This window comes from Trichosurus vulpecula, chromosome 3 (assembly GCF_011100635.1).
Source record: "Trichosurus vulpecula isolate mTriVul1 chromosome 3, mTriVul1.pri, whole genome shotgun sequence".
Classification (NCBI taxonomy): Eukaryota; Metazoa; Chordata; class Mammalia; order Diprotodontia; family Phalangeridae; genus Trichosurus; species Trichosurus vulpecula.
In genome coordinates, this window is record NC_050575.1 from 199,287,463 (window position 1) to 199,304,518 (window position 17,056).

At 45.5% G+C, this 17,056-nt stretch overlaps 1 protein-coding gene across 1 annotated transcript; it reads right to left on the reverse strand.

The window, feature by feature from the left end:
• Positions 1-2,016: 2,016 nt before the first annotated feature.
• Positions 2,017-7,856, reverse strand: SNAI1 (snail family transcriptional repressor 1). Its single transcript, XM_036751444.1, has 3 exons — positions 7,687-7,856; positions 6,685-7,203; positions 2,017-3,341 (listed from the first exon to the last, which is right to left on the reverse strand). Exons 1-3 carry the CDS (start codon positions 7,763-7,765, stop codon positions 3,160-3,162), a joined length of 780 nt encoding a protein of 259 aa, XP_036607339.1. The 5' UTR covers positions 7,766-7,856; the 3' UTR covers positions 2,017-3,159.
• Between the last annotated feature and the right edge of the window lie 9,200 nt (positions 7,857-17,056).

The window sequence follows — 17,056 nt, forward strand, 5'->3', positions numbered from 1 at the left end:
TCACGGAGCTTACAGTCTGATAGGGGAGAAGGCATGCAAACCACTACGTACAAACAAGCCACTCAGGATGAATAAGAAATAATCTGAGGGAGGGCACTAGATTTAAGAGGGATTGGGAAAGGTTTCCTATAAAAGGTGGAAGTTCAGCTGGGACTTGAAGGAAGCCAGGATCCTGAGACAAGAAAGGAGAGCATTTCAGGCATGGGGATAGCCAGTGAAAATGCCCAGACCCAAAATCGTCAGCAAAAAGGTAGGTAAGTCACACTAACACTACGACCTCAACCACCACCTCCCTTTAGATCTCAATGGAGATAGCCCAGGACCCAGAATCCAAGAGCCTTGGGAATAACAATTCCCTTCAGGCCACTGGTCTTGCTTTCAGTCCTGAACCAATTAACACCCATCAGTGAAGACCAATCACTGTGGAGAAGGAGCTCATTTTTCTTGCCACCATCACCATCAATTGATGACCATTTGCCACCAACTGGCAGGTAAGCCCATTAACTCTGAATCTGATAAATCCCTCAGATCAACAATCGATTCCAGCCCAGTCCCCAAAGCCATCATCAAAGCAAGCAGCCCCTGTGGAAATGTAGGCTGGCAATTTCTTCTGAGAATTCTGCAGCGATAGCTATGAAAGATCCAGAAAAGAAATTTGCCACCCCAAAGTCCCTGGCACCATTAAATTGCTCAACATCAGAAGTGGAAATGTCTTTATCAGTGGAAATGACCTTGAAGAAGAGGCATTATGTGCTTTGCTGCTGTACCCTAAAGATCGTGGGACCTTTCCATCTGACTGGCAGCTCTTCTCGGTGTCTTTTCCCCATTAAAAAGTGAACTCCTAATTAGAATAAAACAGAAAAAAAATTAAAAAGTGAACTCCTTGAGAGCAGGGACTGTCTCACTTTTTTGTGTTATCTCTAGTACTTAGCACAGTGCTTTGCACAGAGTAAGAGCTCAATAGATGCCTGTTTTTGTTAATTCATATGTGCTTTTCAAGTATTGAAGATATAAAGGCAGAATTAAAAAAAATTACATTCTATTGGAGGAGATAAAACTTCTGTCTTGACTCTGGAGACAGGAAACTGGGAGACCCTCGCTTCTGTAACTCAACCTTACTTCCTCCAAGGCACAGCTCTCATCCAGTTTCCTCCCATCAAAAAACATTTTATGCTTATCACCACCCAAGAGGTGGGTCAGCCAAGGTCTATCCCACAAGGAGCTCTTTCTGTGTATACAGAGGGAGACCTGCAAAGAAAGATTTCTGTCTTGCTCCTTCCTGGAAGACCATATTCCTACACTGGATTTCAGGGAATAATAGACCTTTCTTCCTATTCCACCCCCAACTCCATGCCTTCTAAAGACAAATTCCAAGAGGCCCTGAATGAGATGTGGGTGGGGGCTGGGGAAGGGAAACTTTTCCTGTATCCACCAAAAGTCAAAAGTCAACAGTATGTTTTCCTTTCAAGGTATAGATTAGAGCTTCCTAGGCCTGTAGTTCTAGAGTAAAGGGGGTGGGGGAGGAGTGGATCTACTGTAGCCTCTTTGGGAAACATATGTCTGCACAAAGTTTCTCCATCATTACTGCCCCACTGCCAACTATGGGGGCTAGGACTAGAAGTTAAAGAAATTTGAATTGGACTAGAAGCTAAGAGTTAATAGAGCCTTTGATCCATCCCTCTCATCAAGAGTCTCAAATTGGAAAAAAAACAAACAAACAAGAAAGAGTCTCAAATTGGAATCTGTGAATCAGGGAAGTGCCTTGCCTAAGGTCACACTAAACCAAAAGTTTTGGGTTTTTTTGTTTGTTTTTCTGATCCCCAAGCCAGAGCCCTTTCCAAACTCTATAGACCATTTCCAAACCAAGAAGAGATGGTGGGAAGGCAATCGAGGAAACATTCCACCAGCTGTCCCCTTCCCCGCCTCCGATAATCCACACTCACTTGCCTTTTTAACCCTTGAAAGCATATTTTGAAATCAAAGCCAGATCATCCGTGTGATTACTTATTTTTATAAATTAAGCACTTTATTGAATATCAATAAATTGTGTGTATATAATTATAAAAATGTTTCATCAGTACAAAATGTGGCATAAAAATATAAATACCAGTGTACCTTTGAAATGTAAACATCTTCTGAGTATGTGAAAAAAATAACAGGCAGCAATCCCTATTTGGTGCACCTGTCTGGCACCATAAATAGCTGAGGACACACCTGTCAGTGGGCCAGGCCCTGCACAGCCCCCTTATTGTATGGCTTGACAAGTGCTTACTATTAGTCACAGTTCTCTTGAAAAGCAGTTAAGAGTCATATTAACAGGTGCTCCAGCTCAGAACTACCCTAGAAATAGGGATTCAGACTTGAAATGGCTTCTCGTTCTTCTTGGGGAGGCTGTCAATGGCCCAGGCATCCCAAGGGTCCATCATTGTGGCTGGCAGCTGGACCATGGCCGGCCAAGTGCATAGTTACACCTTTAGAACATGCAATGGCTCCCTCCAGACAGAAGCAGACAATCAGAACCCACTGGGATAGGTTCATTGGGACACCCCCTGATTGCTTTTTTTGTCCTTCATCTTGGCAGAAAAAGGCGGTGGGGTGTTGAAATTTGTAGGATTCTGAATAGAAATAGTGACCAACAGACTTGGTTTAGAAGCACCAAAAGGAGAAAAGGAAAAAACCATCACTCCCCCCCTCCACACTCCCCTCACTGGAAGAGGCTGACAACACCCCCATGAGACCGATTGTAAGAGACATTTCAGACACCAGCTGCAACTGTCACGGTTCAAATTGTAAACTACAGTCAGGAAATGCCGGAACGGCCTTTAAAAAAAAAAGACAGAGTCCAAAAGGGGGTGGGGTGGGGGAGGGTGCGATGAAAATTGTCACCAGTTCCTTTCATTGAGGACTGAAGCAGCAAGTTGGGGGGTGGGGGTGGGAAGGTGGGGGAGGGAATATGTGGGGGGGATGTTGCTCCACAGCTGGAGTTAACACAGAGGGAGTGATTTCCTATAGAAATTTTTTTTCCCCTTGAAAATCATAATGGCAAATATTCACTTGGCTCTTTCACAATATGGGAAGGGTTCCCGGCAGGCTAGAAGGGGAGACTCCAGGCAGCGCCGGGGAGCCTTGTGCACCGGACCTCCCTTAGCATGCAGTCTTTCAGCGGGAGCCGGAGCAGCCCGCCTCCTCGTGTTTGTGGAGCAAGGACATTCGGGAGAAAGTCCGCGAGCAGCTTTTACACTGGTACTTCTTGACGTCTGAGTGGGTCTGCAGGTGGGCCCTGAGGTTGGAGCGGTCGGCAAACGCGCGGCTGCAATGCGTGCAGGAGAACGGCTTCTCCCCTGGGGAGAGACGAGGCAGAGTGAGGCTCCCAATGAATCACCCCTTTCTCTTAGGGTTTAAAGAGACGTCCCACCCCCACCCTCACCAACCCCTTTCCCTGAGGCCCAGATAACCGTGGCATGACCAGTAAGCCCAGGAATCTGGACTATTGGGCCTTTCTACACTATCTTAAAGATATTAGAGAAGCTCTGATTACACTGATCACGGTTTCACAGAATTTAGAGCTGGGCGGGGCTTTGGAGCCCATCAAGCCCACAATTGTGCTTGATGTGCTATGACATCAGACGACCTAGGTTCGAATCCTACCCAGGTGACCTTGGGCAGGTCACAACCTCTGGAACCAAATTTCCTCACCTATTGAAATGAGAGGGGAATGGAGCAGATAACAATGAAGGCCCCTTCTAAGGCCAGGAGTACCCCTATTTTACAGAGAAGGGAGGGAGGTGTCCAAGTTCCCCCAGGAAATGCATGGAAGAGCTAACATTTGAACTGAAGGATTCTGACTTCACATCCTGGGCCTCTGTACCATAACACCTGAATGGCAGGAAACTGCCTCTTGGTAACTCTGTAAAGGCAGGCAAGCCATTTACCCTCATCCTTAAAATGGGAATAAGCACACATACTACTTCTTTCACCAGACTGTGGTGAGATAAGCACTTGATAAATCTCAAAGCACATAGAAAATGTGTTATTATACACAATCAGGGAACTCAAAAAAAGAGTACGCCAGTGAAAAACACCATAGCCCCAAGATAGCTGAATGAACCAGCCACCTAGAGAGAGGTGGGCAGGCAGGGTTTAGTGGAAAGAGCCTGAGACTGGAAGTCAAAGGTACCGGTTACTCCACCTGCTACTTTAGGCCCTTCATTGCCACTTGCTTGGATGACTCTAATGGCCTCCCAACTGGTTTTCTTGCCTAAAGTCTTGGCCCCTTTCAATCTTTTACACTCTTGTCAAATCATGTCAATTAGAATTTTGTCAAATAATCTCCATTGGACAAACATTTATAAAGTACCTACTCTAGGCAAGGAACTGTGCCTAGCCACTGTACTTGCCACCTTCAAGGGGAGGGCTCTACTAGGGGAGAAATCTAACAATGCCCCTCCTTCCAGTGTTCCATAACCTTCAGTGACTCCCTTTGGCCCTCATGATAAAAATACAAATCCCCTTGCCAGCAGCAGCCTGGTCATCTGCCTCTTTTTGTGCGTTTCCCTATCCATCTTCCTTGGGCCTTTGAGAGTCATTATCCTCATTCAAAGCTCCAATCAAGCACCACCTCCGGTCTTCAAAATTTTTCCTAATCACCTCTTCTCTTTATGGCAGATACTCCCGGAGTACTTTGTTTTGGATGTCTCCTTAGCCCCACCCTAACCCCCACTCCCAGCTTTGAATTATACAGATCTTTGTATATAGGTACTTATCTTACACCTTCACACCCTCAGGAGAATGTAATTTCTTTGATAGCCAGTGCCAAATACAGTGACCTGTACATAATATATGTTTGTTGACTGACTGAATGAATCCTAGCTGAGTTGCTTACTTGGACAAGGCTCATTTTCCACCTCTATAATAAAATGAGAGGGTTAGATTCAATTATCTCTAGGGTCCCTTTTCTAGCTCTAAATCTTATTGATGGTATGGAACTCTCAGGGGAACAAATGAGAAAGGGTAGAACTGGAATAAGGGAGAGTGTATATTAAGCCATAACAGGAATCCACGGGGCTCTCTTGACTCACTATAGCTGCCACGGACTTTCCTATGAAAACTTCATTCAGAAAGAGGCTTTAAAAAAGAAAAAGCTTTGGGGGGGGGGGATGTGAGGGGAAGGGAGAGCCTTTTTTTTTGAGGCCTTCAAGCCTTATGCCCCAGTGGATAGCCTCCGCCTCTCGACCAACTTCCTTCAGACATCTTTATACCATGCTAAGCAAGTGTGAAATCAGCACCGGCAAGGCTGCCCCAGCCCTGTGTGGAGTATAAAGGCAGGGGAAGGCTGCATTGTATATGTGATACTTCTTGGATTAAAAGGGGAAGGCACCCTGGGCCCAGCAGCTGCCCAGGCCCACAGTAACAGGTGCACAGACATTGCTCCATCACAGCACCTGCTCAGCCTTCCTTCCATCGGCCCTCACTGTCCCCCACCCCCAAAGCTGCCATTAAAGCAGACAATGAAAATCAAGGTTTGAAATTATGCATTTCACCAGCAGCTTTTGTAGTAGGATTTTTTGGCTTCCAGCGTGAATTAATGTCCCTTTGAAAAACATATATATGTGTGGAGGAAATGTAAGGAGTTGAGGGGGCTCCATAAGAGCTGATCAGTCCCCCCAGTACCTAAGACCAGGTAGTACCAGGTAGACAGTAGGATCATAGGTTTTTAGGGGACCTTAGAGGTCAACTGGTCCAGCCTCCTCATTTTACAGATGAGGAATCTGAGGCCCAGGAGGGGAAATTACTTACCTAAGGTCACTCTGCTAATAAATTTACAGATCCGATATGGAATTGTATCCCAGGTTAAGTAGCTCTTTACATCAAATCAAGAGGCCAGATGCTGGAATGGGTGAGGCCTCTTTGCATATAAAAGCCATAGTGAGGGGGGATGGGTGAGAGAAAGAAGAAGCTGGAACAATGAGGAGGGGGAACTTCCTGGTCTGAGCCTTTCGCCTAAACCCACATTTGGGCCAGGTGGGTGGCTAACGTCACAGTCTCCCTTTCTAAAAGAGGACTCTCAAAAATCCAAAAGCCCATTTGCCCATTTGGCTGAGGCGGGAGAAAACTTGCTTACCCAAAGGAGGCCTCTCCCAGAGCAAAATGACAAATTAAAACAGGATGCGATCAGACAATAATATCACTTTCTATCTCCCTAGCCACTCCCTTGAAATTCTGTGCTTGCAGTCAAGTGCTTCCTAAGTGTCTCCTGCAGCTAACAGCATCAAGCCTAGTTATTTCTACACTCTCATCCCTCCAGTACTTGACATTGTTCTCTGAGAAGGCCTGGGTACTAGTCACAGTCCTAAATCAATTGATCATAGTGCTAAAATCAATGAATGAATGAACAAAAGAGCCCAACTACACTTGTGTGAGTAAGGCATTAAGTCATCCCCCCACCTCTCATCCATTAATAGGGCTAACATCACCTGTCCCACTTAACTCCACAAAACTAGAGTGGGAACAGCATGGAACCTGCCCCATATGTAAAAAAATGAAGTTAGTTTAATGGAGCTCTAAGAGTCCTCCCATTCTCAACAATTTAGCTGTGTTTCAAGGCCCCATCTGAAATCCTATAATCCTAAAATGTGTGAAGAAGGAAAAGAGAATGGGATAGAAGACACTACATGGGTCACTTACCTGTGTGGGTTCTGATGTGACCCTGCAACAGCCAGGGCCGGGAGAAGGCCTTCCCACAAATCTTGCAGACGCAGGGAAGTGTGTGGCTTCGGATGTGCATTTTGAGGGCACCAAGGCTCACATACTCCTTCTCACAGACCTTGCAGATAAAGGATTTTCTAGGCTGGGTATCTTCACTGTGCTGGAGCTGCTGGTGTTTGGAACGGCTAGGCAAGGTGGTGTAGGGTTCAGGGCACTGACCACAGGAGAACTTCTCTGCCTCCTCTTCCGTGGAAACTGGGCTTGGGGGATCTGATCCCTTGCCACTGTCATAATCATCACTGGACAGAGAAGTCAGGTCCAGGGCCTTGGGCTCTTCTGGGGGTCCAGGAGCAGCTGCTGGCACGGGAGTAAAGAAACTAGAGAGCAGCCCACTATCCCAGACCAGTGGAGGGTAACATATTGCCGGACTGAGGACCTCTGGTGCTGGAATGGCCAACATTGGGTAGGACTGGTCATATAAGTGGGGAGACACAATCACTGGAAGGGTGAGAAATAAGAAAAGAAAGAAGAGGGTTAAATAGGACACATCCTCTCCAGATTAAAAGGACCCTTTCCTCCCAGATCTATTCGCATTTCTTCAGGCCTCCCCAGTCCTAGGCTTCTCTTAAATGGTCCTTCCCCATACAGGCTGAATGATACCCCAAGCTCCAAAAATTTCAGGGAACCATTTCCACCGGCATGTTAGCAAAAAGCACCCCAACTCCAAACCCCTCTATTACCAAGGCCCCCTTTTTCCTATCCCCAAGTCACTCCAGGACTTCCCCACTAGCTCATACTGCCGGCACCCAGAGTTTATCCAGCTGTCCCCAGATGTTTCCATCCCACTGGGTACAGGAGCCCACAGAGGTTGGTACCTCCTCTTCCTCTCTGTACTCTGTCAACCTAAGGTTGGTCCTATTCCTGGCCAACCTCTCCCTCTCTTCTCTCCTCCCTGCTGTCCACTCCAGCCCGGAACCTTACCTGTCTGACTCTCCAGTTCGCTATAGTTGGGTTTCTTGCTGGTGGAGAAATGTTTCTTGACTAGAAAGGAGCGCGGCATGGTGACTTCGGGGCTGGGGCTCGATCGATGACCACTGCGCCTGGGACACGGTACTGGAAACTCAAGCTACTCAGCTCTCGCACGCCAGTCTGAAATTGCCAGCCCCGGGAACTTCCTAATAAAGGGGATCTGAGCCCAGAGTGGCAGGAGGCGGGACCACCACGCCCACTTGTCACCTCTAGGCCAATCAGCAACCGAGTCATCCCCAGGCCCCACCCTCAGAGCCTTCGGGGCAGGTACTGAGTTGGGATCTGCAGGGTCCGCGTGGCTCCGGACCGAGCACTAGTCCTGCAGCCCTGACCACTTCCCGGCCTCTGACCAGACTGGGACCTTGGCTGGTGGAACAGGTGCTCATCGAAAGCTTGGTTCTCTTGGTGTTCTGTTCGTTCTTGTTATAAAATTGGCTCGAGAGTTCACAGGGTTCCTGCGCTGGGACACGTGGCGGCTGCGCACCTCCCTCTTTCCCCCACCCCCAGCCGCCAGCCCCTCTGGGCACCTGAGCCGGGCAGGTGTAGGCGGAGGCAGGATGCGTGGGCCAGTTCTGCCCCAGGGATGTGGGAGGGGTGACTGGCCCGGAGTCGCGCCTTCTGGGGCCCCCTTTTATGCCCTGTCCAGGCTGTTTGGGACTCTAGATGTCCGTGACCTAATTAAATGATGGAGCGGTAGCGAGCGAGAGACCAGAAAAGTCCTCGCTGACCTGCGTGAATCCGGAGTTGACTTCTCAACGATTCAGGTGCGCCCTCTGGCGACCCTAGCCCAAGTTGGGGTGGCTGGTCCGCTCAGTTCAGCTCCCATTATAGCGCCTTAAATTTTACAAAACACTTCCATCGCAATACCCCTAATAAACAGTAAAAGGATGACCACCCCTATGTTACGGATGATGAAACGAATCTTAAGAGAAGTGAAGCTACACGCCCAAGGTCATACAGCTAGTAAGTGTTAGGGCGGGGATGTAAAGCCAGAGCCCCGGACATCCAAGTACAGGGCGCTTTCCAAGACACCATCACGCTCTCCTCCCCCAATTTAGGCGAGCCCTTACAATTCCATCCCTCCCTCAATCCACAGGGACCCACTCCTCTAGCCCTGGGGACTGACACCTGAAATTCCGGCTTCTGCTCTTAGCACCTCCTTAATTGCGCCTTTGATCTTCTCCTGGGAGGGGAAGGAGAAAGGGGAGCCCAGAAGGTGTCAGGAAACTTTCCTTCCCTTCACCTCCCCACCCCCTTGCCCAAACACACGCACACAACACCCCGAACCAGAATGACAAAGTCGACACTGGGAAAAACTTAGGAACATAGAGTCCAAAACCCTCTGATAAGTATGGGTGTGGGATAGAATAGAGCAACCTGAAGCCGGGAATAGAAATGACTTGCCCAAGGTCATGTATTTAGCCATAATAATATGTTACGCTTGTATAGTAATTATTCAGGTGGGGATGCATCAGGTAGCGGAGCAATGAAAAAAAAAAAAAAGGAAACCTGAGACCTGGGTTCGGAGTCTTAGCTCCGACTCTTGCTTTGTTAAGTATGACTCTGGGGAAGTCCCTGAGCTTCAGTTTTCCCGTCTGTAAAATGGGGCTGATAATAATTGCTCTCCTTAACTGTTGAGGGCTGCTTAGGAGGGAAAATATTACATTAACCTTAAAGTGCTACCAACTTGTGAGCGTTTCCTCAGGTTTACAATAGCCTTTCTCACATCTGCTCTGACTTCATCTTCACAACACACGGATCGAGCCTGCAAGGCAGGATATACACACCCTCTTTTTTTTTTTTTTTTTTTTTTTTTGAGGAGGAGGAAACAGGCTCAGAGAAAGATCTAAAGAGATGAGGTACAGATAGAGAGCCCAAACTGGGAAGTATTCACACTTTTGACTCTGAGACCGGTGGTCTTCTTTGCGCCAAATTACTGTGCCTCACGTGTGTGTGTGTGTGTGTGTGTGTGTGTGTGTGTGTGGTGTGTGGTGTGTGTATTGGGGGGAGGGGGCGTAGTAGTGAGGCCGATTAAGCGGGTCCTTTAATTGGGAAGTTAGACAAGATGACCTCCAAGGTCCCTTCCAGGCTCCAAGAGTCTAGAATTCTATATGATAGGAATTCACTAGACGGGCGTGGCGGGGAGGGGGGCGGGAGGAGGGGCGGGAAGGGAGTGGAAGAACTGAGAGAGAATTGTCCAGTGTCACACCCAGAAACGAGGCAGGTGCTAGGCTGAGATTTCTCCAAACCCAGTGCAATACAGCTTCCCACGTCCTTCGCAGAAGTAGCCGGTGTCCTGGAAAGAGGAGTCGGTGACTCTCTCTCTCTCTCTCTCTCACACACACACACACACACACACACACACACACACACACACGACCAAGTAACCACAGGTCGGAAAGGGCTCTTAGAGATCTACTCTCTCCTTTTATGGAGGAAAGGTGCAGAAAGGTTGTTTCCATAGCTAGCAAGCAGCAAGGGTAGGATAACGGATATGGTAACGAATGGGCACTTGCAGAGTTCCGTAGTTGAGGCATGTTCACTTTATAATTAAATTGTAAGCGCTAGAACAAAATTTTGTTTGGAATCCACACACACCCCCATTAAGATAGCATCTAACCCCCCCCTTTTTTTAACCTGTGTGGCCTTGGGCAAATCACTTTACCCTCTTGAGCCTCACCAGCTGGGACCATGGGGGCAATGATCTTTAAAAAACTTATTTCTTATGGCTGTCCTGAGTAAAGCACTATATAAATGTGAGAGACTACTACTACTACTTGTGAGATCTTGGCCAAGTGGTTCCCTAAACCACCAGCCCCTGGCCCCTACACCCTGTGATTCTTAAAGTCTCTGAATTCTTTAGCTAGAAAGGACCTTTTTGAGCATCTCGAATATTTTACAGAGGAGAAAACAGAGACTCAGAGAGGCGAATGATATTCCTAGGGCCACACAGGTGGGTGGGGGGTAAGATCTTTAGAGCTATCTACTATATTTCAGGTCAGATTTCAAAGACAGTTCTGTCCTGGGGATTACAAATGAGTTGTAAAGTCAGCACACCTCAAATTAACTGATAACTCTGGAAGAGTTCATTCTGTAGTACCTTCCCCATCCCATTCTGGTCACCTGCTAGCTGGGGGATCTTTAGCTGGTTGCTCAGCTTCTCTGGGCCTCAGTTTCCTCCTTTGTAAAATGGAGGGGTTGGACTGGATGTTTTCTGAAGGGACCTTTGGCATCCCGATCCATAAGCCCCCGATTGGTAGAACTCAGGTGTTACCAAATGTTAGGTGTAAACTCAAAGTCTTTTAAAAACTAACTACAAGCACCCCCACACCCTCTTGGCTAACACTCCACCTCAGGAGCTCTTTGAAGTCTGGAACAGGAGATTCTCTTTTGATTGAATCATAGAAAAACCAATTATCTCCCCAAATGCTCTGAAGTTCACAAGACCTAAGTCTAGGGAGTGGACAGCTTGTAAAGTAACCTCAGGGGCTGATAAGATTAGATACCTGAGCAAAAAGCTTAAGTCCCTTCGGTCTTTTGATGGAATACTTGTAAAGTAGCCCCTAACAATGGGCCTAGTTCACAACTTCCTGGGAAAGAGGAAAGGACCATTTGACTTTCTTTCAAGGTGAATCCACTAGAGGGGGTGGGTCATTTGCCGTGGATGTCCAAGGACAGGAAATGAATTACTTCCCAGAGTTGGGGGGCAGAGGGGGGGGCGGTTCGGGGAGAGACCAGCCACTAACTTGGAAGTTCTGACCTTGGAAGAGCCTGGCCAAATGTCAGTTCTTCCAACAACAGTACTCTCCTGAAGTATCCCCAGAACCTAGAGGTCAAGGAGTCAGGTGCCTTTCTAAGTTAGGATCAGACTACCACCCTGTCTCTATAGATGAGGGGAATATACATTCTCAGTAATACTTTATTGCCCTCTGCTGGTCCAAAGCAGTTCAAGCTTTCATACTCAACACCTCCAGGTCCAGTGTAGAGGCCCAGAAGGGCTGGGGAAGAAAGAATCACTAGGGAATGTTTGAGATTTTAAAAAATATCAATAAAACTTTTATTTTATATACATTTTTCTTTAAGTGTTTTTACGATACTTATATTTCTCAATATATACCCCCCTCTTCCTTTCTACCTCTCAAGTTGAGCACTTATTAAGTTGGGAGGGTCAGCTAGGTGTCAAAGTGGATAGACTGCTGGGCCTGTAGTCTGGAAGATGATCTTCCTGGGTTAAAATCCGGCCTCAGACATTTACTGACTGTGTGACCCTGGGCAAGTCACTTAACCCTGTTTGCCTCAGAGTCCTTATCTGTAAAATGAGCTGGAGAAGGAAATGGCAAATCATTTCAGTATCTCTGCCAAGAAAACCCCAACTGAAGGTAACAAAGAGTCAGACACCACCAAAACAACTGAACAACAACAAAGTAGTTGAGAATACACATACAAGCAAAAGGAATGATGATCCTTGCCCCCAAGGAGCTGACATTCTAACAGGGAAGACAAAACATAAAAGGAAGCTGAAAAGTGACTGGGGTGGGGGTTGGGAGGGACGAAAAGGTACTACCATTCCCCCATGGTAAAATCCAGAGAGACAGGAGGGGCTAGGAGAGGAGTGGGGGGTAAGCATGGCTGGCCACAGCGCTTCCTCAAAATGGACATTCTAGGGAGGAATTCACCCATCTGAGGAGGAACTGTTGAGGCAGAAGGATCTTCCAGGATAAGAAGGCTGCAGAGAAATGGTGGAGAGGTCTAAACAGAGTAAAGAAGAGGAACTGAGAAAGCAGAACCATGACTTATAACAGAGAAGAAAAAAGAAGAAAACAAATTGTTCAGCATAACAGACATTTTGAAGGGGGGGCAGAATTAATGTCATATGTGGTGTTTCATACCTATAGTTCCCCACCCCTACAAAGAAATGCCTTCTCATATCTCTTCTTTGGGATCAAGCTTGGTCATTATAAGTTAACAGCATTTAGTTTTGATTATAAAATATTTCTTTGAGAGAAAGACAGAGAAAGAGAGAGAGAGAGAGAGAGAGAGCGAGCCCCTGGAGAATATAGATCTAGATTTTAATCACAACTGTGCCTTAACTCATTGTTTGACCTTGAACGAGTCAAATAAACTGCCTAGACCTCAGTTTCCTTACCTGTAAAATGAAGGGATCAGAGTAGATTTTCTCCAAGGTCTCATCTCAATCTGACATTTTATGGTATAAGATCCCTGCCCACACTGATTCCATGAGTTTCTCTGGTAGAAGCCACACCTCTAATTTTCTTTCTTCATTCAAGATCCTTCCTCAGTGTCCTAGACTGGCCATGCCTGCCTGTCCAGGAAGAAAGACACATCACTCCATTGAGCTCTTTCCACCTATCTGCTGGCCTGGACTGCCTACTGGGAAGGACTGAAATCTGAAATGCCATTCATTCCTTCTATAGATAACCTGCCTAAGCTTGCCTTTATATAGATACCTCCTCTCCACCTTCCAGCTACTCAGTACTGCCTAATGCCCAGAGAGAACTCTATTCTGAGGCCAGACCCTTAGGGATGTTAATAACCTACCTGAACTCATTCCTCAAGGATTGACAAAGTCTTGCCTCATCATACCCAACTCATCCTAGTGATTCTGAACCCCAAAATGTCATTATTCACCCATCTGCCCACTCCCTTGTTCCCACTGTCCCCACCATCCCCAATACCCCACTCTAAAGCTGCCCATCCTTTCTACTGTGTTCTCTGAGACACCTGCTCCATAGGTAACAAATTTGCTTTCATCTTAAATCCTTTCCTTCCCTACTCCTTCCATCTGAAACCTGGCTCCCTCCTAATGACATAGTTTCCTTGGCTACCCTTTCCAGTTGCATATTTATCCACAGTCCTCCACATATTCGTTGAAGTGGGGGAACTGGAGAACTCTTTGATGCCCATCACCATTTCCAGGCTTTCCTGAAACCACCATCACTCAGTAACCTCTCCTTTGAGGTTCACTCAATCCATAAAGCTAAGATGCAACCAAGTGCAGATGGATCCTCTGCTGTTTAGGGTAATTTTGGCCTAAAAATTAACACCAGAAAAACACAGGCTCTCCACCAGCCAGCACCACACCATCCATATGCAGAACCAGTGGTTACAGCAAATGGAGAAGTTTTATATACGGTGGATAAGTTCACTTACTTTGGCGGTGTACTTTCCAGGGCATACACGTAGATGAGGAGGTTGAGGCACACATTGCCAGAGCTAGCTCAGTATCTGGAAGGCTCTAAAGGAAAGTATGGGAAAGAAAAGGTATTAGACTTCCTACCAAACTGAAGGTCTACAGAGCCGTTGTGCTGACCCCATTGTTGTATGCTTGTGAAACCTAGACAGTATACCAGTGCCATGCTAGGAAGGTGAATTGCTTCCATTCGATTTATCTTAGGAAGATTCTGAAGATCACCTGGAAAGATAAGGTACCAGACACTGAGGTCCTTTCTTGAACTAAATGCTAAGCATTCAAACTCTACTGCAGAGAGTGCAACTCCAATGGGTTGGCCATGTTGTTCAAATGATAAATGTATGCTTGCCTAAAATACTATTTTATAGAGAACTTACACAAGGCAGAACATGGTGGTCAGAAGAAGCAATGCAAGGACAATCTCAAGGTCTCTCTGAAGAACTTTAGAATCACTTGCATGACACAGGAGACACTGGCAAAGGATTGGACAGCACAGCATGTCATGCCCACATTAAAGAAGGCTTGTGCTCTATAATTGAAGCAGAATTGCAGTAACTGAAAAGAAACATGAGAGGTACAAATTTAGAGACATCTCCACTCCAAATGTTCTTATGGACTACTTGTGCCCGGACCTGTGGTAGAGTGTTCTGAGCTCATATTGGTCTGATCAGCCAGTTAAACACGCTGTATCTTGACTCCAATATAGTGATGTCCTTTTGGTCCCCTTCAAGAACAAAAAGCAACAACCAACCAACCATTTAGCACTCAGTCAAGATTCCGGTAGCTGTTATCCACTGACTTCCCAGACACTCCCCTTTTTTCCTCATTGAGTTCAGTACCTAATTTGCAGCCTTTCTCTCCTCCCCAACTCCTGCCCCCATACTAGGGGACTTTCAGAACATACACTGATACTCCTTTATATACCTTTCCAAAAGTTTTTGGATGCTGTTTCATCTTTGTAATCTTATTTGATGAAATTACCTATAATTTCTATGATTTGTTTTTTGACCAACCAGTTTTTTATGATTAAATGATTTAGTCTCCATTTAAGTTTGAATTGTTCATTCAAATGCTTTTTATTCATTGTAATTTTTATTGTATTGTGGTCAGTAAAAGGTGTGTTTAATATTTCTGGTTTTCTGCATTTATTTATGAGGTTTTTATGTGGTAGTACAGTCAATTTTTAAAGATACCTTACAAAGATGAGAAGTATATATGCACATACACACACACACACATATATTCCTTTTTACTCCCACTCAGTAATTGTCAGAGTTCAATCATATTTAATTTTCTAAAATCCTCTTCAGATATTTAGCTTCTTTCTCATTCATCTTTTTGTTAATTTTGTTTAGGTCTGGAACAAGCATGTTAAGGTGCACAACTACTGTAATTTCTCTGTTTATTTCTCCTTAATGTAATTCAATTAACCTTTCTTTCAAGACCTTAGATCCAAAGACATTCAGTTTATATACGAAGTATTAATATTATTTCATTATCTATGTAGTTCTAAGCAAAATGTAGTTTTCCTGCTTGTTTCTTTTAACCATCCTATTTTTAATATTGTCTGAAATCATGATTGCTACTCCTTTTTTGAATTCTGAGGCATAATAAATTTTGCCTTGTGCCATCATGCCTGTGTGAATCTTTGTATTTTAAGTATTTTTCTTATAAACAACACATTGTTGGATTCTACTTTCGAATCTATTTTGTTGCTTCCTTCATTTGTGGTTAAGCTGATCTCATTCATCCTCACTATTACGATTGCTAATTCACTTTTATCGCTCTTCTTGTAATTTTTCCTTTTTTCCTCTTCCTTTATTTCCTTCCTCCTTATTACAAAAAAGAGGGGAGTTATTCTGTGCCATGTCCAGTGATTTAGACTCCAGGGTTAAAATTCAACAAGGGGTCCATGGTTCATAAAATGCAATAAAAATTAACTTTTTAAGAATAAGAAATTAAAGGAATATACCCTTCAAGGCTAAAAGGGGTATGTAAGATGCAACTTCCCTCTTCCTCCACAGTTAGCAGATTAAAACTCAGGAAATCATTCCTCATAAGCAACAGGAGCTCAACTGTAAACTCTGATACACCTCCTTTATAGGCCAGGCCAAGGTATATCGGTGGGGGGGGGGGGTTCAAGGAGGGCTGCAACTCTGGCAGAAGGACCCTTTTAAGGTCTCCTCATTCACCGTTGATGTCTGGCACTTAGCTCTCACCTGTGGTTCCAAGAAGCTCTAGCATGAGCAGTGGCCATCCCCAAAAAAACTTTCTCAGCAGATGGGTTAAACCAAGTCGAAGGTAGCTGATGGGCCTCAAACCCATGTGTGAGTTAGAGGGGTATCTACCCCCAAGCATGTGAAGACTTCCCTGCAGCAGACGAGGAGGATGAGAATAATTTGTTCCAATGGCCACGAAGCTGGCTGAAGCAAGTGCTATGGAATGATTAGAGCTTGATCAGACATCAAAGATACCAAGGTCATCCACTGCATCCCAGGCCATTGCCAGTCATCTTGACCTTTGTCTTGCTGCTGGACTTGGAAGACTCTGGAAGGGAGAGTGAGGCTAATGATTTTGTGAAATTCTGCCTCACTTAAATTCGATTCATGAGGAGTTAAGATATCACCCTGTGATGTCATTGGTCCTCTTCTAAAACAAAGGACAAATAACATAGACTAGGCCACTTAAACCTCAAATGGCGAAGAAACCAAACAATCCCCTCCACTTTGAAGGTCCATCAAGTGGTTTACCTGCTTCTGGAAGTACCACACCCAGTATACAAGAGTGCTGGGTTGACTGCCCAAGAAAAAGGTGATGCTGATATTGGAGTGAGAGTAACAGGAAAGGCCAAAGCCACTAGAGGGACTCCTCAGCAACTACCCAGTGAAATACCTGATATCCATATAAAACAAGCACAGCTCCTATCATAAAGGTGGAAAAAGAGAAGGAATCTGGTCAACACCAGTAATATATAATGGAAGGGGTCTGTTCCTATTCCTTTGCCCTTCTTTTATTTTTTAGAAATGTTTTTTATTGATTTAATTTTTTAAAAAATCATCATAATTTCCCCAATCTCCATCTTCTCTTCCTTCCAATAAGCCATCTCATATA

What these genes read in the sequence shown, in the direction of transcription:
- SNAI1 (XM_036751444.1), bottom strand. Translation starts at nt 7,765, where the DNA reads ATGCCGCGCTCCTTTCTAGTCAAGAAACATTTCTCCACCAGCAAGAAA. An exon ending in CGAACTGGAGAGTCAGACAG is followed by an intron (nt 7,204 to 7,686) that starts GTAAGGTTCCGG and finishes TCACCCTTCCAG; the next exon opens with TGATTGTGTCTCCCCACTTA. An exon ending in TCACATCAGAACCCACACAG is followed by an intron (nt 3,342 to 6,684) that starts GTAAGTGACCCA and finishes GTCTCTCCCCAG; the next exon opens with GGGAGAAGCCGTTCTCCTGC.